We start from the raw sequence: 27,228 nt of genomic DNA on the forward strand, positions 1-27,228 counted from the left end.
AGAGAACTTTTGTAGCAAGAATGGCTTGAGGTTAAGATTCTTCTTCTCCTTTTGAGAATTATGTCACTACCTTCTATCTATAAAAATGTGATAAAAAAAGTCATTCATGGTTCAATGCTTCAACAAATGAATAAAATTTTGACGAGATAGTGATTGTTGGGATAGAAATATTCTATATTTACTTTGGTGTTGTGTATACAAAATGTAATTTAAATTTGAAAAATCCCACGTTCTAATGTTGTGGCCTTGTAGTCAGTAAGGAGCGATTTGTATAAAGGTGTTTTGCACGATTTCTGATTGTACTGAATTTCAAGGAACATCAAGTTTGATTGCAAAACATTTACCTCCTTGTTTCATTTATTTCATTTTATTTTACTATTACATATGATTTCCATTCTTGTCAAAGTAATTACATGTATGTACCTTCGGAAAAATACCGAAAATGGTAAGACATTGTGGGGTATCAGCGGAAATGTTGTTATTGTTCCTGTTGTTGTTGTTGTTCGGGTGGGGGGGGGTGAGTATGTATTCGAATATAAACAAAATAATAAACAGAAAATGAAACTTTACTAGTTCCGCGACTAGGCTCTTCAAATTGTACCATTTTTTTAAATGATAATAACGAAAATAATAATAAAACACATTTATAGGCATATACAAAAATGAAGCAAGCTCATCAAAAGAAGCATCATGGAATTACGATGAAAATGTCAAACCCACATAAAGACAAGATCAAACCGCTTACAATAGGTTCCGTATGTATGATCCACTGACGGTCCAGTGCTTGAAGACGGGGTACTTCCGCTGTACCGGGTCCAATCAAAGTCGTCCCCGTAATATGCCTGCTGCCATCCACAGAGACCGGATTCAAAGTCACAGTCAAATTCTCCGGGATCTGGTTCAAGGCGACATCACATTGGTGCAAAAGTACTAATTATTGGTCTCCGTACTTGAAGATATCCTTTTCGTAGACAATGATAAACATATTTCCGGAAGAGCATATGCTCAGATCTATTCTAATTTACAATTACTCGATGAACGGTGTGTCGTGACCGTGCAATCACAAAATCAACATAAAGTCGCCACTACCGATTTTGTATCAGGACTCAAAATACGTGAGATGGCTCAAATAGTCAATCTACATGTTTTCATATTCTCTCAAAGAGCAAGACTTCATCTACATTACAGTAAGTTTTGGTATCATGACTTGAATAAGAAATTGTGTTTGTAACAGTTATTTTTGGAACACTGTTGTCTTTTTCTGCAGAGTTGTGTGATCAGGTGTGTCCTAGAAAATGTTTTCATAGTTTTCTATCGAAACACGAACACTCTTCACTTCCAACTCTAATACCTTTTAAAAAGATATTTGTTCTGCTTTGAAAGTTAAAGATAATGGTTCTGCTTTTAAAGTTGGTATCAGTCATGGACAAAAAAAAAATGTTAATAGAGCATGATTAATTTCATTTTAATCTGATAATCCGGTCATTTTAACTGTGGAAGTTTATCAAAATGACCTTGGGTAATTCCAGTTCCAACTCGGTTTGAATGCAGAAACTGTCCCCGTCAATACATTGATTTGTGTAATGCAATACAAGGTTGACTGGGCCATCATTGGCTATACTGTCAATACAGTGTAAGTGTCACGAAAAGAATTCCTCAAATCCTCAAGGGAAACTATAATGGTTTCTTTAACCCGTTCCACACGGGAACCTGGTGGCCTGCATGTTAAGTCTATGGGCATTTCAGAATTCAGTATGGAACGGATTAACTTAACAAGATACACACATAATTTTCCCTCATCTTAATCACAATGATACATTGGCATTAATCGTTTAGGTAACGCAACATTCTGTGCAGGCTCCTTTCATGGATTATAATTACGAAGTATAGGTAAATATTGGTCGCATGATATACAATATCATTTAACAAATGTGACCCCCCCACCTCCACAGACACACACACACACGCACACACACACGCAAGAGACAATAAGAGTAGGTCACTCTCCTATACGAAATGAGTGCTGAAACTACCAATTTCAAGTGTGCTACAATATCAAGTCTGTCTTCGTACCTTGTGTTGTGTATCCCCCTGCAAAGGTGATGAACAAGGAATTACGTAATGCAGAATAATTAGTACTTGGTATTTAAACTCGCACAGCCACTTGTTGATAATTAATGTCATCTTTACACTGACTGTTAATGGACATGTTCATACAAACAGTAAATGAAAAACAGGTGTATCTTAAATTTGCGTTCCCACACGTCAGTACGCTTTAACATGTTATGATTGTCCGTGGTTACCATCGCTTACAATATTCCATATATGACATGTTCATTCACCAAAACATTAAAATATCTATTAATCTAAAAACTATTAATTAAACTAAAGACACAACATAAAGGCGTCCCCGTGATAGGCGTACATGCTGCAAACATCCTATCATTATCTTTGTAGGAAAGTGTGCAATGATTCACTTAAGATCACTGTGAATTTTAAACTATTTCAAATTGCTTGAAATTAATCAATTTGAGCCATTTTAAAACTGTTTCTAGAAATTGTTTCGAATTAAACAATTTTCCATAGGTAATGACACTACTAAGGATACAACTGCCATTACTTTCTAAGTACATAAAAAAATACCTTATTCTCGCAATTAAAGGGAAAGGATATTAAATATCATAACCCTATACTTTTTCACAGGGGCCCGTATTCTTGTCATTCATACAGTTACAATGATAAGGTTAGCAGGCATATTTTTGCAGGCATGCCGTTTTGCTTGTTTGGGGAGGAGGAGGGGGGAACTGACAAAGATTATTCAACTTGCACATAACAACATGCGTTAAAAATAAACAAAATAATGCATATCCCTCTCAAAACGGACTCGCCACTCGGGATGATGTGCATCGCTTTAAGACACCAAATCTCATTTGAACGTGTTCGAATTTCAAGTAGGTACAATCGAACATAGCTATATACCATTGCTTTCAAGAACAATTTCAAGCAAGTAAATATTGGCTTTTATTTCAGTGTCGTCAGTCTTTATTCTTTGTTTTCATGACTGTGATTTCAATTGTCCTTTGAGATTGAGGGTCAGACATAATGTAATATTTTTCAAGTCGTATAATGTTAAGATTCATCCCAACCTGGACACGAGTTGCTGAAGAGTCCCGAGTATACTCGGGCAGGTGTCTATGGAAATGTAGGAAAATCAAACCGTTATTAAACGGGTTAAGATGTGTGCATTACCTTGTTGGCAGTATCCCTGGGCCATCAGAATGTCATCAAAGGCGATATCGCCAGTGAAGTCACTCCCACGTACACCTTCCATGGTGATGTAAAATGGTAAGTAGTCGTTCTGGATTGTGACCTGTAGAATAATTTCATATATGACAAGATGTTTGAAGCTACTCGACACAGTAAGTAGATAATCAAACGTAGTATTTTTTTTTCTTGACGTACTGCGCCGCATTTTTACTATTATCTTTCTACTTGTAAACTTTAAGTACGTTCCACGTTTTCAACTAATTGTGTTGTTACTCTTCTTTCGAAAGCTCAATGAGTTATAAGGTCTATGAATAAAAAAAATGCAAGTTGTTTGTTTCAAAACCGATTTTCATCAAATAAACTTTACATTCTTCTTAGAATTGTATGCTGTTTGACACTGACTCTTTGACATAATATGAAGACAATGTGGTTTCTAAACTAAGTTAAGCTAAGTATCTCGCAAAAAAAAATAAAAGCTGAATCTTCACCTGAAGCAGTACTACAAGATCCCTTTAAGTTATATGTAGGATAGTTATCTGTGCCCTGAGATGATGGCCACATCGATAATCTTTGTCTAGTTATCCGAAAATTCATTAATTCTTACAGCATTCTATTATCTGTATAAATAAGGCAGATCGAGTATAAGATACGTAAGAAAACACTAAATTGTACTGTATTTTTTGTTCAAAACTGGACTGAATTACCTGTGCTTCATCCCAATAGTTTCCCTGTTCTCCACTGAGAGAGAATATACTGTCTGTAGAATTTGGGAATGTTGTTTCTGACTTGTAGACATTCAGTGAGTTGACAGTGCTACCATACATATGATACCAAAATTTCAGGCACAAGTACGACCCGTAACCATGGAAGGCGGGGCTCCATAGGCGTGCAAAATCCCCATAGCTACGTGGAGAGGAGGTCTCTATGTACACGTAATATCCGTCTGCGTGAAAAAGAACAAAACGTCACCGAAGTCGTTATAGCGAAGTTAAGAATTAAAAAGCACAATGATATCGGAGGGATACCTGACAATGATATCGGAGGGATATTTCCCTATTCTAAAAAGCACTTCATCGAATGAAAACAAGATGTTTGGTTTTCTTTCAATCTGTATTGTATCTGTCTTTGCTAAAGTACACAGCTATTTCAAATTATTTTCCCAGGAAAAACTTGACTGCAAGCTTGGCCTGATATGCGAACGTACTCTGTCTTGCGTTTCTCAAATTGTTATCATTTTTTCACGTACATGTATCCATAGTTTTGTTCTGTTTTGCCTTGTTTTGTATATTCATAACCATTCTGTACATAACTATGTTATACCCCTATTCCACAGAAATTTTCTCTCATCGGTCACTTAGCGGAAGTAGGATTTATTGCTTCCGGCCACCGATCGAAGAATATCGGATCGCAGTCCAATAGATACAACATGTGTTGGTCGACTATCAGGTCAGTGTCAGACATGTCGGGCGGTGATCCGATGGGGCAAGATTGTCCGATTAGGATCACGCGCGACATGATTGACACTCACCTGACAGTCGACCACCCAAGTCAGATTCATTCAGCGTTTATTTTGTTTTTGTTTTTGTTTTTGCTTTTATCTCCTTTATACTACAAGAAGATCGTACTCTTTACAACAGAGCCTTACTTTTTATGACAGATATATTCGAAAGCTCTTGAAAGACTGAAAGATAATTATATTTTTCATTTGATTTCATTGGTTCCTGCATTATATCATTGCTCATACAGATACATACACATATATTGTATACATTGGTGGTGCCATTATACATAAACATTAATTGTTAACAAGGTAAATTTCTTCACTGCCTTTAGAGTACACAGCAATACAGTTTCTTCATTGCCTTTGCAATGTATAACAAAACATATCAGCGATGTAATGAATAACGCAGAAGGACCGGTACAGCTTAAGCATTGCTTGATTTGCATGCAACCCTCGTACATGATACATAACATATAGGAAAATAGGGGGAGGGTGACTTGCATAGAGATAGGATAGAAGAAAGGAGAGAGGAGAGGTCTGTCTGCTTTCGCTAATACACAAAGTTAGATCACCTGGATCACTGAATAGTAAACCATGGCAAAGTATTTTCTCACCGAGGTACAGGTGAACCGTTACAGGTTATGGTCGGCTACGTAACATTACGTAATAAATTCAGAACGGCGATTTGTCCACGAGGGAATTTCATATACAATACAATTACAAAATATATTAGATGGCTTCTACAAATACTGAGTGATGATTGGTCATAATACAATTATTACGTGAATAATGCAGCGGGGATCGAAGTCGTTCTATTGCGGTCTAGGGGGAATAAAGTCAGGCAAAATAATTTCACAACTTTACTTTCTCCCAACAGGACTAATTGAAGAGTTTGTTTGCAAAAACCGATAAGTCCATTTTTGAAGATTTTGAAGTACGGTCTCTGTAATAAAGTACAAAATAATACCTTTTAAATGATATATTGGTCACTACATATAAAGGTACATTTTTGAAGTTATGGTCAAAAGAAGCACAAATTTTCTTATGATTCTCTTTATTTTTCTTGACCTTTAATCGCAAATATCTCCATTTGGCAAATATGGACTTATCGGTTTTTGCAAACAAACCCTTCAATTGATCAATTATGTATATTTTCAAAGGACATAAAGATAAGAGCTATAGCCTTCTCTATTGTTGTAATATTATACTTGGCAGCTTCTTTGGAGTCATATTTTCTCTTTGAGATATCTCCTCAGTTCCACCGAGCTTAAGAAAACTTATAATCTTTCAGGGAAAATGTAACTCACGAGCTGATGTCTAGTGTCATACAATACACCTCTTGATAAGTGATATTTCTATTGTATCGCTCACTTTATAACGTCATTAAGTGCAATCCCCTTCACATAACAGGAAAAAAAAATATGAAGGAATTAGTTGTATGTAAGTGCTTACAGCCGGTGGTATGGTCACCAGATGGTCCGGTGTTTGACGACCCAGTACTTCCGCTGTGGTGGCTCCAGTCAAAGTCATCGCCGTAAGCCTGCTGCCATCCACAGAGACCGTAGTCAAAGTTACAAATAAAAGACTGGTCACCTGGTTCAGGATGAAATTGATTTTTTTTTTAAAGGAAAAACTTGAGTACGAAAAGCTAGTTGGTGTCCGCATTGAAGATACCGTTGTAGCATCTATTTAAAGCGATATGCTCAGAATTCGCTCGCTCAACTGTTTCTCGTAAGTACTTATTATGTTGCATGTCACGTTGCATTACCTACCAAAAACTTGCAGCAGTATCCGCGTTTATTCATATACGGATTGCATCTCATGTCTCGTCAATGAAGCCCAAAAGAAAATGAAAAAAAAAAACATTCCTGTGAAATAATGCGACAGAGCTAAGTTGCAAATCTAGATTACCTTTCTTAGTTAGGTGTATTCGTTTATCTTGGGGGAGTCCGAGTGGGGGTCGGAAGATTCTTTCCCTCAGAAGCTAAAGTTACACTGTATTGGGTCCGTTTCTCCCATTCACTGAATCAACCACAGCTACAACAAAGTTCTTAAAACCTAAATCCAAGGGCAAGATACCTGTGCAAGTTTATTCACTGGAGATGACAAACAGACCTTATGATGGTCAGGTCTTTCCATGAAATTCTGAGGTAAAAACACTTTTGATTTTCGGGTGTGATATTTGCATGTGGTAGGAGGTACTTGTGATCTCTACGGAGAAAATTTATTGAAGAAACGAATGCTGCCGTAATAATATTGCATAAATTAATTTCGAAAGCTCATACTCTTGTTTCGTCGTAACTAGTCATCAACTTTGGAGACGTACTCGACCCTTATTAAACCGAATAAATATTATCGAACATCAAGCCAAAAGATGGTGTTAAGTATCAAAGTACTTTCAAGAATTTATTTTTATTAATGTAGGACTCAAATCAATGTTCGGGAAATCATGGACAAAAGGGATGTTACAGTACGTTGTCAAACGTTGTTGTACGCTCACGATCTTATTGATGCTCAAAGTAAAGGGAACTTTGAGCAATTTACTCCTCAGCAATTGAATTATCTTACCTCGTGTGGTCTGATACCAACTGCTCGTTGAATAATCTGCGAAAAGAATGAAAATCAAATAAATTTGATCCTGAGACGATCTCCACCATGCATTTCATAATAGGGCAATGAAGTTATTACCAATTTAGCACGCGATACCTTCCTTAGTAGTGTCTCTGAAACACTAATAGTGTTTCCATTTTCTTGTGTTTCCAGTCAATTGCGAGTAAAAATTATTGATATGACAGCTGCAAAAACTTCAGATTACATGACAGCAAGGGGAATTAGCAACGGAGAACATTTTATCATAAAGTGTAGAAAGGTGTGTATTTTTTTTTACATTGATATACATACACTGTATTTGTGTGCATATAATGTATACATATTTCATGTGTATATAATTGAAAAATAATGATAATGCTTTTTAAAGTATATTCACAAATATAACACTGAGTGAAGAGGGTTAGAATTTCAAATAATATATTTCTCTACCAATCAATTAACTTACCCCTTGTACCCTGATACCAACTGTTAGTTGAATAGTCTATGAAATGAGAAAGAGAAACTGTAACTTCAAACCCGAGAAGCTTTTGATAACGCTGTATGTAAAAACATATCAATGTACAAATATACATATCTTTACCATTATAAAATGATTTACATAGCCTCTTCCATGAAGATTGATCGTAAGATTGATCTTTCAATAGACAAGATTCAAGAAAGTTACTCTTCGATGAGATACGCCTAATACACTGAATGTAAGATCCATCATTACTCTCAATGAGATAGGCTCTACGTTTCTTGAGTTTTTGATAATCAAATATGTAGGGCACATGATCAACATGATCGCTGCATAGAACATGAGTAACAAATGAAATCAAAAGAAAGAATAAAAACACGCACAACAACGGAAATATCGTCACACCCACAGGAGCGATTAAACCATTTCGAATCAATGTTAACATTTGAGAGCTAGTTATAAACCTCAAGCTAGAAGTTTGGGTGGTGGAAAATGAAATAAAATTATATTTAATATTATTCGCCTATATGAAATTGAAACCTACCGCAAGAGTGCTCATCGCTGCCATCGCTACATTCGGGGTATCCGTTGCATTTATAATGATAGGGCACACAGTTCCCATCGTAACACAGAAAATCCCAGCTACTGCAGTTATGATATCCTGAAAAAAAAGACGTCATACAAACTTTACAGTATGTGACCCTGCACCACGAAACCAACAAAAAGTCGCTCGGCATTGATTTTTAGTTAAGAGCAGATCCTGCGAGTTCAAATTCTTAAGCTTTAAAATGATGTATGATGTATGACTCTGCTAACCTAGCCGAACATGAGAAAGATAGCACACACTCTGGAAAAATTAGTGAACTGAGAAAAGGGGCTCTGAAGTACAGGGTCTATTCAAGCGCTTAATCTTTGCCAAGCTGGGCTAGCTGTGCGATGAATGGAAAAAAAAAATCCCAGGATGTCAACCACTGGAGCAACAACAATTAAGGGATTATAAGATTAAGCTGAAATTATGCATGCTTTATTAACACATTGTGTAAATAATGAATATTAACTTTCAAAGCTGTAGCATCATTCTTTTCAAAGTTATTTGAGTTGAAAGTGAAGATTATGGACAGGGTCTGTAAGACATGAAAAAGAGGACTCTTATGAGAAACACCTAGTCACGGTATTCCTCAAAAACGTGTTCGAGAAAAACTGCTAAAAACACAAGTTCCTATTCGTTTTATGATCCCAACTTTTAACATAATGTAGAAGACCTGCTCTTTGTAAAACTCAACGATGGCTCGAGTGACCCATTTCACCTGTTTTCAGTCCTAACACAAATCAGTGCGTGCGATTTTTTTTTTTGTGCTGCATGGTCACATAATAAACACTCCTCCCTTCATGGCTACAAAAATACTCCTGTGATGGCTTGTCATATTCCCAGCTTGCGCAGATCACTATGAGTTATTATCATAGATTTGAACACATTCAAGGGAATTTCATTAATTTCAGATAACCTTGTAACCTTACTCTTTATTCAAAGGATGAAGATGTAATGTTAAGTTCATCATCTCTAAGTGACACAAAGTTAGTATCAAATGTGAGGTTTTGTACTGACATACCAAGGGTGCACAGCACGAACTAGACACCTATGACTCATAACAGCTCGTGAGTCATCCAGCCCACAAAACATGTTGCCCGCAAGTGAAACAGCTCACGATGTCGAGTTATACAGCCCACGAGCTTGGCATTATTGTAAGGGACAAGGTCCACGAGTTCGACATCAAGTTAAACAGCTCCACGAGCTTAACGGTCCACGAGCTTGTCTATAATAGCTGGGACCTGTTCCACTTTATAAGAGTGTAGCTCTTGGGCTTGTTTCACTTGGTATCTAGCTCGCGGGCTGTACGACTCGTGGGCTAATTGACTCGTGGGTTATAATTAATTGACCTCTTTTCAATGTCTAGCTTGCGGGCCTTATGACCCGTGAGTGTCCAGCTCGTAGGATGACCCCTTATCATGAATCCGTTGAAAATATCGTGAAGGTCATGAAACGTCACTGCGCAACATCACAACTTATCCCCTTCCCTACGAGGTGATGGGATCACCGCAGTCTTTGCATGGTGTATGCATTGCCAATGAGTTACAGTACTATACGACTCAACAACCAAGATGTATGAATACTAGTAGTCACTATCTTCTTTATAGGACTTCAATCTTAAAAGGGATAATGTACCTCATATTTATGTGGTTTCAGTAAATGCAACAATATAATAAGAATACCAAGTTGAGTTTTAGTAAGACTGAACAATCCGTTCAACATATTATTTTCATTTTTTGATACTGAAAAGGGAATTAGCTCACTTCTTTCAGAGGATGAGGGGAGTAAATGCCTTCAATAATATCAATGGCTGTAATGATATCAATGGAAGCAATGTAAACATTCTATAAAAAAAAAGGAATCTTGTGGAATTCCCTCCAAATTTTCTTTCTATTGGTGTCCTTCTGTGACGTCACCAACTCTGACAGTTTTATTTTTTACGTTATTATCATCAATCTAAATTCAATACTTTTTCAGCCATACTGGTACCGAAACTTTAAAGATTCATGACGTCAGCATCGATGGCCAATTTTCCTAAATCTTCTGTGCTATATTCTTATTGTTGTATTCATTCATAAAACATAATATTATAATACTTGTAATATATCTCCCTTTAGATTAAAAAAAGAAGGGTTTTTTGTGCTATGATTTTGATCATACTCACTGAAACCATCTTCATTCACAATCTGTATGGAAACAAATACCGAGGCGTTAATTCTCTATACGTGTAATCATCAAAGTGCTATGTTTTTTTTTCAATCTTTTTTTTTTATTATTATTATTTTTTTTTTTGGGGGGGGGTCAGAACATGGCTAGCACAGACAGGAAATTGCACTGTGGTTCATCTTGATGAAATTGTGTTACCTGGTGTAGACTGATGCCACGTATTAGTTGAGAAATCTAGTCGATGAAAAAAAAACACCTGATTCAAGTTTTTTTCAGATATGTTATTCATTGATAACGAAATGTTTATAAACAAGAAAAGTTAAAACAGAAATCCTCACAGTTTACTATACCGTTAACGCTTTGCCAAAACAAATTGAGGGACTATTCAAAATCATTATATCAGTCCTACAGCTATTTGCTCAGTGTTCGTTGGCACCTTACCCCCCCCCCCCCCCAAAAAAAAAATAACTATAAATCATTTCTATAATCAATGCATGGACAAGATGCACGCACTTACATGTTAAGAACCTTTAGTGTATATGATCCTATACAAACTTGACATTCCTCATATTCTCAAAACAAATATGTCTATGAAAGAGAGATTGTGGTTTACTAAGGGTGTACTTACTACAGTGGTCTTCATCACTGTTATCCGAACAATCGACAATCCCATCACATTCCCATTTGCCCGGGATATACCGTTGTTACATTGTAATTCTCCTGAACCACATCCTATAATATGTAACAAAAACATTGCGAGTACAAGCCGTGCTTATTTCACTCGCAGAGAAGAAACTGCCATAGTCTAAATTTCCATCTCTTAACACATTCCAGTGAGAACAGTCACCTATTGATTGCAACTATTTGCCCCCCCCCCCCCTGTGTATAGAGTTATTCGTTTTGATGATTTTATTTTTTTTCTTTGGGTTCCTTTTTAGGGTTTCACAATCAACAATCAAGATTTTCATGGAACACCTCTATTTTATCCTCTTGGTGGGTTTTTTAGACCCAAAATATGAAAATGTGGGAATAGAGATCCTTTATATATTTTTACCTCGTACTAACCACGTGATGTTTTGCTGTATATGTTCTGTTAATATGAATCGCATACTGAAATGTTAACAAAATGATACATTGACTTTTTTCCATGTTGTGATGAAAAAGAAAATGAAATGATGGCTTTGACATTGAACAAATATTCAGTAATCATAACATAGCACAACTTTTCATTTATCAATGGATATGTTATGCAGTACAGTATTATACTCTGATTAAAGTATGACGATTTTGCACCTACTGCTTGAGCACATACATTGTAAACAGGGATAGTAAGGTTTTGATGCAAATTAAGAACAAAATTCTTGTCTCTTTTTTTTCTGGAATTATAATGTAATGGTTTCTACGTGGTTTATCTCCCAGTTATTTCTGAATAGTGATTGTAGTTATCTATCATTTTCCGCACTATATATATCCTTCTGGCAGTCGTTTTAACCTCGACGACTAAAATGAAGTTTTTCTTACGAATGTTCCTCTTGCATTGTTTTCACGGGTGTACTATATACGTATATAATACATTTTCATTTACCTTGTTGGCAGGATCCCTGGGAGAGCACAATGTCATCTATGGCGAGATCACCCGTGAAGCTACCCAATCCATAAGCTTCCATGGTTATATAAAATGGTTGGGTGTAATCGTCGATGGTGATCTGGATGATAGAGAAAAAAAAATGCATTATGTCGCATACATTTTTTTTCTCATTACATTGTGGTGTAATCATAACTTGGCCATGATATCGCACACTTAATACAATGGGTGTGACTTCATGCCTTACTGTTAAATCCATTCAACCTCCAAAGAACTACCTCTGTCACTCTCAAGGAAATATTTGATTTTTTATAGAGTATGTCAACTGCAGTTACTGGCAAATGATGTTTATAGAATAATTTGATATCTAAATTGTTCCCCCTCTCTCTGTGTGTTACTATCATTTGAGGAATGCGATTGTGCTGTCATAGACACTTGATACTACATTTTCTTTTATACATGCATCCATTATCAGAGATTATTCAGTCTTGAGAAATATAATCATGTCATAACTCACCTGTGCATCATACCATGCGTTGCCGAATTCTCCCATTAGTGCGTAGAACGCGTTATCTCCGCTCGTTGTAGTTGTTGCTGACTTGTATACAAACAGTGAACTGATTGTGCTACCGTACTTATGATACCAAAATGTCAGGCACTGAGGCCCGTGACGATACTGGGCGGGGCTCCTTAAGCGTGCGACTTGCCATGTAAAATGTGGAGAAGATGTCTCGATGTTCATGTAATATCCGTCTGGTAGGAAAAGTAAATGTAACCAAGAATAACTACACAAACAAAAGAAGTGAGAACAAAATACACGGGTACAGTCCATTGTTGCAAAGGTTCGTTAATCCAATTAGAATTAGATGAAATACATTTTTCCCAAGGATGGTTAAGCAGAAGTTTTGTTCAACGAAAGTTTAGTAGGGCTCATTTATTTTGAAGGTTTCGTTAATCCGGAAAGGATCAAAAGTTCGTTATTCCGTAAACGAAAAAGGAAAAGGCACCACAGTTGTTTTTTTTAGGAGTCACCTAGTCTTTGATTTCGATTAACAAAACGTCGGAAAGCAAACTTTATTTCACACTCGAATTAAAGCATAGATAGGCCTACCTTTAAAAGAAAAAAGAACATTATCTCATTTTGAAATTAATGAACCTTAGGAATAACGCACCGTATTACAGATTAACGAACCTGCTTTGGTGGGAATGACGGCACATACAATGTTGAATGTACTTATATAATGGAACCCTATTTTATTTTCGGATTTATGAACATGTACATATAGACAATTGTTGTGTTTTGGATTAACGTACCTTCAGAACGATGAATTTTTTTTTTTCATTTTGTGACTTAATGAACCTTCGGGTTAGTGAACTTTTAGAATAGCGTCACAAACGTTCGGATTGATAAACTGTTTCTTAATTTCGTATTTAACAACCTCTGGGTAGAGAAAATTTGCGTGTTTCTGATAAACAAACCTTGACCCAGATTGACACACCTTCGAAATTACGAGTATAGACTGGGAATACACTTCAGAAACATTTAAAAACATTTATTGTGAAGAAACACGAGTACCTTAGGGATTTGTATTAGAGGCCAATAGAAGCTTTCCATTATTTGTTCCCCTTTTACATTGAAATTACGTCGTCACAGTGCAATGAAGAGACAAAAGGGAGAAAAGTTAATGACGCAGCTGCCAGGGTTCTTCAAAAAGCTGAACTCCCCCTCCCCCCCCCCCCCTCAAAAAAAGGATAAATAAATAAAAATAATGATATCTTACAGCCGGTTGTATGGTCCCCGCTTGGTCCGGTGCTTGAGGACAGGATACTGCCATTATTACGTGTCCAGTCAAAGTCATCATCGGATACTTGTACCCAGCCACAGAGACCGGATTCAAAATCACAGTCAATGCCGGTGGCCCCTGGGAGACAGCATCGTAGTGCAATTAGGATTTACCAGTTGTTCTAGAGTTAATATTTACGGTTCATTCGAAATCAACATGATGTATGCGTGGCATGTGCTGTTTCCTGCAAATCGTATATGAATCCTCTTATTCCCGCTATCATACAGGCCTAAATATGTCGTAGGTGATTTGTTACGTTTTCTCTAAACTTCGAGCTATCGAAGTTATGTACACTAGGGAAGGAATTTACACGTAGAGATTATACTTTGTGCACGTCACATGCCCAGCCCACAAATTACCAAAAGTGATATTTTACACAATCATACATTCCAAGCTTGTCTTTTACGTGGGCCTGTCTCCTCCAATAGCACAATCATTTTGAACTTATAGTGTCACATTTATATGTATATATCTAGTATTGTTGTATTCGTTGTATTTTCTCTTGTACTTGTATCAACAACATGTGCTATTGGAAATAAAATCTCATTTGAAACTTAAAACTTCGAATTTCAGAATTTGATTGCAGCAAACAATAAAGAGGTCATTGGGATGTTCAATCAAAAATATATTGCGGGGTAAAGCCCAACAATGCTCCGTGAAATGGAAACAAAATTGTTGCATTAGTTGCGTTGTTTGTTGCTTCAGAAATAAAGCTTGATGTGTTGTATGCGTAAGATGATTTGGCGTATAACCCCCCGTAAACCAATTTAAAACCAAAGTACGATTAGATCATAAAAGATCACCAAATGACTTTATGTCACACGTGGAAGGAATTGAACATCATCGAAATGAAATTGAAGCGCAATGCCAGTGAAATCACGCCTTTTTTTACATTTCAAAATACACTATCAGTAGCAACCACAAAACCCACTATTTGAGGCCATGATATCATTTCCACGCGAGTTTCTTAGTTTATCATGGTGCACACCCAAATTTCACTAAATTTAATCTACACCTAAAATAAAAAGAAAAAAAAAACGATTTTCCATTCAAATTGTTGTTAAGTTCTAATGACCCCCAAAAAATGTTATTCTTTGAAAGGGGAAGGGTTTTAAAGGAGACCTCCAGATATTTTTTAAGTTTTTTTTACATTTGAACGACTATAAGTCAGTTATGCTGAGTACAGAGTTTCAAAATTTATAGTGATTGGGTGAAAGAATTATGTTTTCAAAATTTACAACAAATTGGGATGAACAAGGATGATGACATGGCAGCCTCACCATAAGAATGCATGAGTTGGGGCTCAAGGAAGCAGAACAAAAGAAGAAGGCATGCATAGATTATACACAGGTGAATTTGCAAGCTAGCAGTATTGTAATGGGAATTACACTGTTACATTTCTGAAATATGTGAGGCTCCTATGCCATCATCATTGTTCAGTGCAATTTGTTTAAGGTTTTTCAAAGTATTGTTTCTCTGCAAAAGGACCACAATAAATTCCACAAATGTATACATGGAATTGTCGATTTATATACTACATGATGTGAAATTATGAAAATCGTCTAGAATGCCCCTTTAAAAGCTCAATATTGTCTGAATAACACTGGTACTTAAGCACTTTTGCAAAGAAAAGTGGAGATAAAAGTAAATTTCCCAGTGGACAGATGTGATATCACACACATACACACACATAAAACTCAACCACCTTAAAAATTAAGACGTAAACAGGTTAGCAATGAGTCAACAATACATTACGCTGAGAATATCTTTGTTGTATTCGACCATCGTCGAATAGAAAAAAATGATTGAATAGTGCGCTTGTTTTTGCTATGGGCTACAACGTATTACTGACACATAACATGGACAAATGAGATCTATTAGTTGGAGAAAAAAAAAACATAATTTGGGGAAAAAATTATGTCATCATGTATTTTAACAATTCAGCTGAGAAAGGTTTCAGAGATTTTGCACTTGCAAGGTGTGACATATTCCCATACTGCGACATCTTCCTCGGTTTGATACATTATACCAGCTATAAGTGTAAGAAAACATGATGAAAATAATGAAGACGATTTTTGACCCCATTGTTTCATCAGCAAATTACGTATTAAAGTGCTATAATATAGAGTTTTTATTCTATAATGCATTCTTCTTTATCAGTTTATAGCGCCTCATTTGCAACAATCAAAACAGCCATCACACTCCAGTACGGCAACGTACAACTGACTTCGTGTAGATAGGAAAACAAAGGAAGATTAACAGATTTCTATATTCGACATTCCAAACTTTCCTAAATTTAGTGAAAACACATAATTATACACACAAACACATACACACACACACACAAACAGACAACTGTTTTATCAAAGCCATTGCCGAACAACCTAATAATTATGGAAAAGATAAAGATACATTTTTTTAGGGTTAATTGAAGGATTTAGGTGCACTTACAGCATTGGGCAACTGTCATTAGGAGCAGGAGTGCAGTCAAAGCCGTGGTCATGGTGCTGATTCTCGGATGCCGAGTGGTGCTGGCAAGTCAAGTTTCCGATACGGTAAAAAACCCAGCTTGGAATGCAGGACAAAACCCTCCACATAATATTATAGACAGTCGATTTATCATAATCTATAATTTTGTCGTAAGCTCTTTAGGACATGATTCTACCTTTCCCGTTGAAAGCTATTGATTAAATTTGAAGGTTACGAGTGTCTATGAATTATATTAATATTGATTCATTTTAAGAACATGGTATTACCTGTTCTGCTTTATTCACACATTATGTATTAATCATCAAAGAACTTCAAAGGACAAACATGTGTGTTGAGCAGGTGCAGTGTCGTTTATCTTTTACAACAGTATTAACTTTGTCTTGTTGAGCCAAAAATTGAGATCGATAATTTTTCTATCGAGTCGTTCTACAAATCAGTGTTGTGTTTCAGAGCACCTTCAAACAACAACCAAGCAATTCGTGTTATTCCTTTATGACTGCCATCTTCTATGCTCATTTTACAAGCCATATGTCTTTTTTTTTTCTTTGATCGGTAAAACGTCCTTAATTATTGCCTAAAGTGTATTGATCTGTCAACTAACGCCAGACTAGAAATCAATACAAATCATTGAATACAAGAGGAAACTGTATGTTTGTCTCCTCAGGTCAATTATGTCGAATGATTTACACTAATAATCTACATGCTTTGTAATTATGCAGCTCTTATGAATGTAAACACAGCTGTGAACGTCCCAGAGGTGACACACGTAATTTGCTTCTAAAATTTGTATTTGTCACTCGAGAAGTCGCATACTTATCATTGTGTATTAACTTTACCCTATTTTACCCTTCATCATAATTATTCACTCTTTGTTCTTTTGCCACCATCGTAGAGAACTGACTCTGAAATATTAACAACTGCATTATGAACATACCTTAAGTAGGCCAAAACATAATTACTTTGTGATGGGCGGACGGAACACACATTTTTTATTCATTGCACATTTCACTGTCTTATTTTTTATAACAACAGAAATGACTCGCCCCTCTTTTGTGTGTGTGTGTGTGTGTGTCTTGTGAATGTGACCCTGCATCACAAAACAAACAAAAAGTCACCAGATATGAAATTTGAGTTAAGAGCATATTCTGAAAGAGGAGACTTTAAGCTTTAAAATGATGTATAACTCACATCAAATGGACTCTCCTAACCTATCTAAATATTGGAAAGAAAGCACACACTCAGGAAAAGTGTGAACTGAGAAAAGAAGTACAGTGTCTATTCAAGCGCTTAATCTTTACCAAGTCGTGGTGGCTGTGCAATGAATGGGACAAAAAACCGGATGCAAACCATCAGAGTAACAACAATGAAGAGATTATCAGATTAAACTGAAATTGAGCCTGCTTTTAATATTCACACATTCGGTCCTTAATCAATGCCAATTTCAAGGCAGTAGCATCATCCTTTCAAAAGTCATTGGAGTTGAAAGTGAAGAGTGTGTACAAGGTTTTTAAGAAATGAAAAGGGGACTCTAAAGACACGCATAATCACACTATTCTGCCAAAAAAAAATGATCAAGATAAGCTGCTAAAAACACACTTTCCTGCATGTTTAATGATCCCAAATTATGGCATAATTTAGAAGAAGACTTGCTCTTTCGGAAAATATGAAACAGTCATTGTCGGCTTGGATGACCCATTTCACCTATTTTCAGTCCTCACACAGAATCAGTGTGTGCGACTTTTCGTTTGTTTTGGATGCACGGTCACAAATGCTCTCACCGACTCCACACAGGCGATTTCGTGAAAAGCGAAATTGAACTTTGCACAATCCTTGTCAAAAACTTTCAATGCTTGTTTGTAAAATATTTTCTGCATAAATAAAGGAGGTTATGGCCTGGGCCAAGGAAAAATATCATTATTTTGCTCTCTACCTCTATTTCTGTCGGTCTCTACCTCTCTCGACCAATATATGGATGTATATATATATATATATATATACATATATGTGACCGTGCACCTCAAAACGAACCTAAAGTCGCACACACTGATTTTGCGTGAGGACTGAAAATAAGTGAAATGGGTCAACCTAGCCTAACTTGACTTTTTCATATTTTCGGAAAGAGCGGGTCTTCTTTTACATTATGCTAAAATTTGGTATCATACAACGGGCAGGAAAGTGTGTTTTTAGCAGTTTATCTCGAACATTTTTGGTAGAATAGTGTGATTAGGTGTGTCTTTAGAATCCCTTTTTCATTTCTGAAAAACCTTGTCCACACTCTTCACTTTCAACTCTAATAACTTTTGAAAGGATAGTGCTACTGCTTTGAAAGTTGGCATTAATTATGGACAGAATGTGTTAGTGAGGCATGTTTAATTTCAGTTTAATTTGATAATCCCTTCATTGTTGTTACTCTGGTGGTTTACTTCCTGTTTTTTGTCCCATTCATCGCACAGCCAGCACGGTTTGGTAAAGATTAAGCGCTTGAATAGACACTGTACTTCAGAGCCTCTTTTCTCAGTTCACACTTTCCTGAGTTTGTGCTTTCTTTCCAATATTCAGATAGGTTAGGAGGGTCCGTTTGATTTGAGTTATACATCATTTTAAAGCTTAAAATCAGCTCTTTCAGAATATGGTCTAAACTAAAAATTCATGCCTGGCGACTTTTTGTTTGTTTTGAGGTGCAGAGTCACATATATATATATATATTATATATATACATATATTATATATATCTCTCTCTGTTTTGCCATGGACGTCACTGCCCGTTGGCGATCACTGATGCAGTATCTTTCCACCATCTCCCTCTATCGTCGCACGAATGCAGCAATGTAGATCCTCTCTCGCCGACTAATCCAGCCATTGCAGAAAGGAAAGTGAGTCGCTGTCGTCCACGTGATCTCTTCCCATTCACAAATCCAGACAGGACTAGATGTTCAGTTTGCCTCTTCCTCACGACATGGCCCAAAAAACTGCATCTGGCGTTTCCTGATGGTCGAGAGCAGCTCACGTTCAGCCGACACCATTTCTAGAACTTCTGTGTTTGATTTTCTTTCCGTCCATGATATTTTCAACATTCGCCTGTAGCACCACATCTCGAAACTTTCTATTCTGTGTCTCATCGGCTTATTAACTGTCAATGTCTCGGCGCCGTATGTCATAGCTGACCATATGTATGTCTTCAAGAACCGTTTCCTTGTGGCGATGGACAATTTGCGGTTCGTCATCACCTTGCGCATGTTCTGAAACGCTGTCTTTCCAATGCCAATTCTACGCTTGATTTCTTGTTCTGAGCGGCTGTCTGAAGTCAGCAGGCTACCGAGGTAATTGAAAGATGACACCTGCTTCAGTTCTTGTCCATTTATCATTATCGAACATCGAGGTGGCTGCGCAGTTTTGCTGAAGACCATGGTTACTGATTTCGCGATGTTAATCGATAGCCCCTTTTCCTCGCTTGCTCTGGAGACAACATCCATCAATCCCTGCAACTTCTCTGCACTGTCAGCTAGAATCACCGTGTCATCGGCGTACCTCATGTTTGTGAGTTGACCGCCTCCGATTGCAAAGCCAGGTAATTCGTCCAATTGTCGCATAATTGACTCTGTGTATAAGTTGAACATGTATGGCGAACCAACACATCCTTGTCGCACACCTCGCTCAATATCCTGCCAATCGCCAACTTCTCCATCATGCTGTACCGCAGCTGATTGCCTCCAGTACAGGTCTGCCAACAAGCTTTTATCTTCGTCATCAATGTCTAGCTTGTCGAGTGTCTTGAACAATTCTTCATGTTTAACCTTATCAAACGCCTTCGTGTAGTCGATAAAACATACATACAGATGTTGCTGCTTCTCTATAGCTCTTTCTACCAAGCGGCGAATGACGAAGATCGCATTCCGTGTTCCTCTGTCTGGAACAAATCCATATTGCTGCTGTGAAATCTCATTGCATGTTCGACCTCTTATCCGGTTTATTAGCAAACGAACAAGAATCTTGGTTAGATGGCTCATCAAACTGATGGTTCGGTGTTCCTCACATTTGGTAGTTCCTGCTTTCTTCGGTAGAGCAATGAAGATTGATCTACACCAGTCGTCTGGTATATGTCCTTCCCGATATACTGCGTTCATCATCTCTGTGACCGTGTCAAGGATTTCGTCTTCTGATGCTTGTAGCATCTCTACCAGTATACCATCCGGTCCTGCAGCCTTTCCGGAAGCGCTCTTCCATATCGCATTTCTGACCTCATCTTTGGTGAATTCCAGCTTCCGACGTTCTCCTGCATTTTCATCCCCATATGTAGGCTGCGGACCTCTATTGTCAGCGAATAATTGGCCTACGTACTCTCTCCATCTGTCTGATATTGCCGTTTTTCCATCAAAATTTCACCGCTGTTATCTTGCAGGCAACCGCCGGCAGCTGACCTTTTCCGCTTACTAGTCACTTTCTGGATGGAGCTGTGCATGTCGTTATACTTCTTCTCTTCTTCCAGTCTCTGGATGTGATCACATTGTGCGTTCAAAAATTCCTCCTTTGCCCTTCGGCACTCGTATCGCACTTATATATACCATATATATATATATATATATATATATATATACATATATATATATATATATATATATATATATATATATAGGATAAATGGGATACGCAATAATGATATTAATAAAAGCTCAAATAGACAACGCAAGGAAACAACTTTGGAATAATAGGAGCATCAAAATGATGAACTTTCAATTAGAGACAACATTTGACAGTCAATAAGCCTGATTTATAATTATGTGTGTGTATCTTCCTAAGAAATTGTAGTCTCCTAGATTGGACAAAAGAAGAGAGAATAATTACAGACTATCTTTATAAAAATTATGATAGGGCAGGTCACACAAATGGTAATCATGGAAGACCACTTGCTTTTTCACTCTCTTCCTTCCTTCCTTCAAAAATGATGTCTTACTCTCTAGGTTATTGATTGGAAGTCAATCTATGAGATTAGGGACAAATCCAAAATTAAACTTATTTTGGATTTGCCCCTCACCTAGATCTACAAGTGCATGTAAGTTTATGTGTTGCCTGAGAGAGTAATCTTTCTTCTTCCTACCTTCATTTCATTTGTTGGCTTAAAACAAAACCGGAGGCATAAGCATGTTTTATTTTTCGTTACCATAACGTATTTCTTTTCCGTTTATACTTCTGCACAGCACTATTCAGTTACCTTAATATCAATTTAAAACCTCTTTTCTCCTTTTTCTGTGAAACTGCACCTCTTACATATTTCATTTTTAAACTACTTTTTGAATGGGTCCAGACTGTGTGATTTTAACAAGTTATACATTATGTTATAGCTTTAGAGCGTTAATACTCTTTGAAAGCTGTAAAAAATGGAGATATTTTGGTTACATTTTGTGGGTTTTGAGCTGGGCGGTCACATAAGTAAAAGCTTGTGTGAACGTGTGCGCGCACGCGCGCGTGTGTGAATGTAATAGATAATTTGTTACAAAAGTTATATGATTTTACTTTATGTGTCCTGAAATGGACATGTGACTCTTTTGCGCAGTGGTATGCTGATGTCAAGAGCATAAAAAGTATATTATGGACGAAATTATGCGCTATAATCAAAGTTGTATTTATTATGCACCTTCAACTACAATAATTACTACTTATATAGTAATATTACCACCACTACTAACACTGTCATTACTACGAAGTACAACAGTTACTACCTTAATACACTCCTATTATTACTTTTAGTGCTGCCATTCAATTGGTAGACTCAGGGTTTTGAACATGAATTCCCAACAAACATTTCTTATTTGTCGATGGACACGATAAGATTGAACCCGGCCTCTATCATCTAGTCAAGATAAACCTCGATTTCACATTTCATGAAAGAAAAAAATATTTTTCATGGATTTAGAGAAGTGTTATATTCTCCCATATTTTATTTCATGGTGGTCGCTAGGCATGCAGAAGAACTTTTCATCCCCTCCTCCATAATCATCTCGATTTCAGATATTTATGCTTTATGTTAAAGACATGAAATTAAACTTATTAAGATTAAGTGCAAAAACTATGCTTTTTCAATATGGACCTCCTGTCCACCCACTCTTTCTCAATTTCACATTCGGTGTCGCAGACATGTCTTGCGGTTGAGATTTCATTTTTAATAACATTGTTGTTGTTTTTGTTGTTATTATTATTCGTTTGTGGGTATGGCCCTTTCATTATGATCAGGAATAGGCGTAAGAATGATCATATCGGCAGCAATATTGAGCAGCAAGTTTCAGTGTCTTGACTTTCAGTAGAAGTGATTGTTTGATCCTGGTAGGCGGCAGCAAGGAAACAACAGAATAATAATAAAAACCGTTTTACTGCACAATTTTCAAACTGCCAGCAGTCGCGTTATCTCCTATAGTCACATACTCTACAGTATTTCTACCGGTAGTTTACTCTTAAACAGATATGATGGCACGCCTCCTTCGGGAATTGTCATGCACTCGCAGTCTCGAGGATAGCATCGACAGGAAACCTTATAAAACAGAAATGGGAAACAGACAAAGATTTTAGATCATTGAAAGAAAATGCATACATAATACAATTAATGTACTAGATACTAATTGGTAATCAAACAGTTATGAAATAGTATGAATAAGAAGAGAAAAGTGTAAATGGCACGCCGTTACCATAATAAATAGCCACATGTAATGATTCTATAACAAAAGTGTGCCGTGAACAGAACAGAACCTTTCAGTACAAATACATATTAATAACTGACAAACAGGCTTAAAAAGTGTTTAACATGGGTAACGTGTATATTGACCACCTGCCGCTACATAGTAAAATGTGTGTGTGCACACATTGTAGGGAAACATGCACCAAGATGTATGGAAACACCAGGTGTATTGGGGGGAAAAAGCAAATGTATTAAGTTTATTTACAAAAAGTAAACGAACCGCCCAGATATTCGGAGATTTTTGGATAATTTGATTTTTCACTAAAATAGACGAATTGACCAAAATGACTTATTCACTATTCCAATTAGATGATAAAAAATATTAAATTTCACCCTCCTACAATTTTGCATTCTTTATTTTCTAGCGTTAAATAGTAATACAACTAGTCCATGAAAACAATTTGAGTCTCTGTCTCATTACAAGAAGAAAATACAAAATCGAATCCACTTTTCTACTTTCTATTTAAGGAATTTTGCGTGTCAGATCAATAGGTAATTAGCCCACCAGTTGTCTATTTTCTATATTCTTTTTGAAATACAAAATACAAAATTAACCATGAAGTCTTCACACATTTCTCATGGATAGATTATGGACATGGATTACCATTGACGGTTAATAAACCATGACATCAACGTCGAAATCTACGAGTACTCCAAGGAAGGAGAGTGAAAGGAAGCAAACATTCAAATCCGAGTAGTCTACACCGTCGGCGCCACGTTTTCAAAGGGGGGGGGGGCACATCCGGGTTTAATGAACTAACAAAAAAAAAACACCAAAAGGTCTTCAGCTCATCTTTCCCATTCCACTTCCGGGTTTCGTCACCTGACAAGCAAAAAAGAAAGAAAAAAAAAGGCTTTCAGCGCAACTTCTGGTGCCACTTCCGAGTTTCTACAGCTCACAAGCAAAAAAATAAGAAACAAAAACAAAACAAAAAACAAAACAAAACAAAGCCTTACATCGCTCACATTTCAAGGTTTTTATTTATCTTTAAAAATAAAGTGTTGGGGCCAAAGTGGTGACAACTTATGTCTTTTTTTGAACGGTTCGAAAAAAGAGTGGGGCCGAAAAAAAAAAAGGGGAAAATGCCGAAACGTGGCTTCGCTTTGCCTGTTGCAAACTGCCAAGTGCAACGGATTTCACCATTGCTCAGGGATCCAAGCAGCAATCAAATACATTTCACTGTGAAGACGAGGAAACACATGACGACAGCTAGTCAACAGTGCATATCAGAGAAGTGCCCTGGCAAGTTCTTTCAATTTTGCAATTGGCAAGTAAAATGTTACATTTTGTTTAACTTTTAGCAGTAGCTGATCTAGATACCAAGTGATGAGATCACGATCGAGAAGAGTAATTTTCAAAATAAACAGAAATCAGTAGTTTACGCAGAATGCGAGGAGCAACTTTATCCCATCTTGTGCAAACAACATGATTCTAAGCACTAAGATCAGCATCATTTCCTTTTTTTAAAGGAAAAACCCTTGCTATATCATACATTCAGGAAAAACACCACTTAATATGGATTTATTAAAGATATGTGAAATTGATTATCAATAGTATGCGCGGCGTGGTCAATAAACTTCAAAAGGGCACGAATGGTGATGCGTTTCTGACAAAACCCAAATTGAGAATTTGTAAAAAGATCATGAAAATTAAGAAAATAATTATTAATTGCTCTTCTAATTATCAATTTTTCCAAAATTTTAGTTTAAGATGAAAGCAAAGAAATTGGTCTATAATTACTTAGATCAGAATCATCTCCTTTTTTTTTAAGGAAAAACCCTAGCTATTTTCATACATTCAGGAAAAACACCACTTAATATGGATTTATTAAAGATATGTGAAATTGGGTCAGAAAATGATGATGTAATTTCCTTTAAAATGAAATTACTTACATGTATATCATCATAATCAACACTTCACTTATTTTACATTGCAGTAACAATATCTATTATTTCATATTCTGTATTTGGAACAAAAGATAGAACTAGAATTGGATTGACCTAAGAATTTAGAAAATTGCGTATTTAACTGTGGTACTTTTTTCTATCAGATTTTTCCCAATCATTGAAAAAAATAAGAGTTAAAGATATTAACTACATCACTGGGATCTTCAATTAACCTACGAATTAACCCACGAAGCTTGATATAATATGGATAAAGTTTATTTCTGTGTCTTATTATTACCCCATATATTTCTATTCATGCAGATGAATAAGAAGTTAATCTTGCAGTGCAGTTGCAGCTGTGCATTTTGATGTACATACACACAGGCAAGGTGAAGGGCAGGACGAAGTTCCGAAGTCCTCCATCAGCTCTTAGCGAGAAAGAATGTCATGTGTATATGTTTACAAATATAGGAGTTTCTTGAAATTCACTGAACTTCATGAAAGAAACTAAAACACGCGTTAAAAAGCCTTTAAATTTCAAAGGGGTTTTTGAAAATTCTTATTTACCCTGATATTCCAAATAAAAACTGCCTTCAGATTCACTATGCAGTGAGACTTCAGGCCTACTTTTTAAACATGTTTTCACTGACCCTATATAGCTACTACATGAATTCGTAGATCTGATTAATGTTTTGAGTAAGTTTTACTGATACTCTTTTTCATCTTTAAAGATGGGCCGTCCCTTTTGCATTCCTTCCCAAATAGCACAGAACATGCTATATTCCACTAGAATGACAAGACTGTTGTAAAGCTGTAACATTTCTGTGATATTATTTTGAAGGTCGTTAGCCGTTAGAAATTCAAATAATGCACCAAACGCTCACCGTATAACGTATTCTTTGTACGAGACACAACTACATACTAATCTTCCCGTTGTTGTAATATGATACTTATACTTCGAAAGATATGCATGTTAAAGCTGTCAGAAAAGAAGAATTCACTAGCTTCTTTTACTTCGTTATCTATGGCAAATAACAACACACCACTTACACGAACTACATAAGTGCATTACACCGGTCTGCAAAACTAGACTAGTAGGTTAGATTTGTAATTTTTTCGTAGTATGAAATAATTATTCGAATAACGGTCAATTTAAGTTAACAAATAAAGACTCTCTTGTCGAGTTCAAAATCTACAGGAGGTTTCCAAGCAAATAGTGTTCTCACCAATTTTATTTCTTTTTTTAAAAGCATGCAAAAGGGACGACCTATCTCTAAGAATTTTGACAAATGAATCACATCACACACTTACTTCGATGATAGCATGGTAAGACTGAACAAATTTTCTCTTTAAGAGCAAGATAGAAGTAAAGAAATATAACATTCTTATGATTAGAATATTAATGATTCTTCTCAGTAACATAGTATACATTGTATGAGTTTTAACACAATACAAAATTCTTAGTTCTGTGTCGCTGTCATATCTGGATTTGTTTCACAGTTCTTTCAGAACAGAACTGATCTCCTGCAGTACATTGAAACGTCGAAATGTACCCGAGCATTTTTCTTGCAGTAGAACGATCAATGTCAACCGGAACACGTGTTAGTTGTGATGAAAAAGCATGCAGCGGAGATTGCATCAACCTTCTATGCCGTTGACGCCAGCTATACTGCTATTTACAGAAGACTGGACCTGAAGCATGCATACATACACATATAATATGTATGTATATATATATATATATATATATGTTTATGTGTTTGTATGTATGTTTTATATACGTGTATTGTTGATTTATTGTATTATTCTTGAAAGTATTACTGACTACATTGTACCTAAATAGATAACTAAAAGAACCACAATTATGTAAATGTAATAGACATCAAGTTTCTACGAGACCTAATATGTATGATAGAAGGCTCTAAAATTAGGTGATTGAAGGATAATTTGTTTTCCCACATTTCGGACGCTTTCTGGTTGTTGTGTTTTCATTGCGAGAAGCTTTGTCTACCTCGCTTTCATAAGAAAAAATGATAGTTATGTATCTGTGTATGTTTGCATATAAACATGCATGTACTGTATCAAATGATCTTTGATAGTACACA

At 36.3% G+C, this 27,228-nt stretch overlaps 1 protein-coding gene across 1 annotated transcript in view; it reads right to left on the reverse strand.

Annotated features, from left to right (window-relative positions):
- LOC139736249 (MAM and LDL-receptor class A domain-containing protein 2-like) overlaps positions 1–27,228 on the reverse strand; it is a 182,721-nt gene that overhangs the window by 55,466 nt on the left and 100,027 nt on the right. Inside the window, exons 31-32 of the mRNA XM_071646980.1 lie at positions 2,074–2,091; positions 746–895 (exon numbers count right to left, since the gene is read on the reverse strand). Of these exons, the coding sequence (XP_071503081.1) occupies positions 746–895; positions 2,074–2,091 (168 nt within the window). The remainder of the gene's footprint in view (positions 1–745; positions 896–2,073; positions 2,092–27,228) is intronic.

This window comes from Diadema antillarum, unplaced genomic scaffold (assembly GCF_040938485.1).
Source record: "Diadema antillarum isolate AM-2024a unplaced genomic scaffold, OU_Dant_1.0 seq00000634_RagTag, whole genome shotgun sequence".
NCBI lineage: Eukaryota > Metazoa > Echinodermata > Echinoidea > Diadematoida > Diadematidae > Diadema > Diadema antillarum.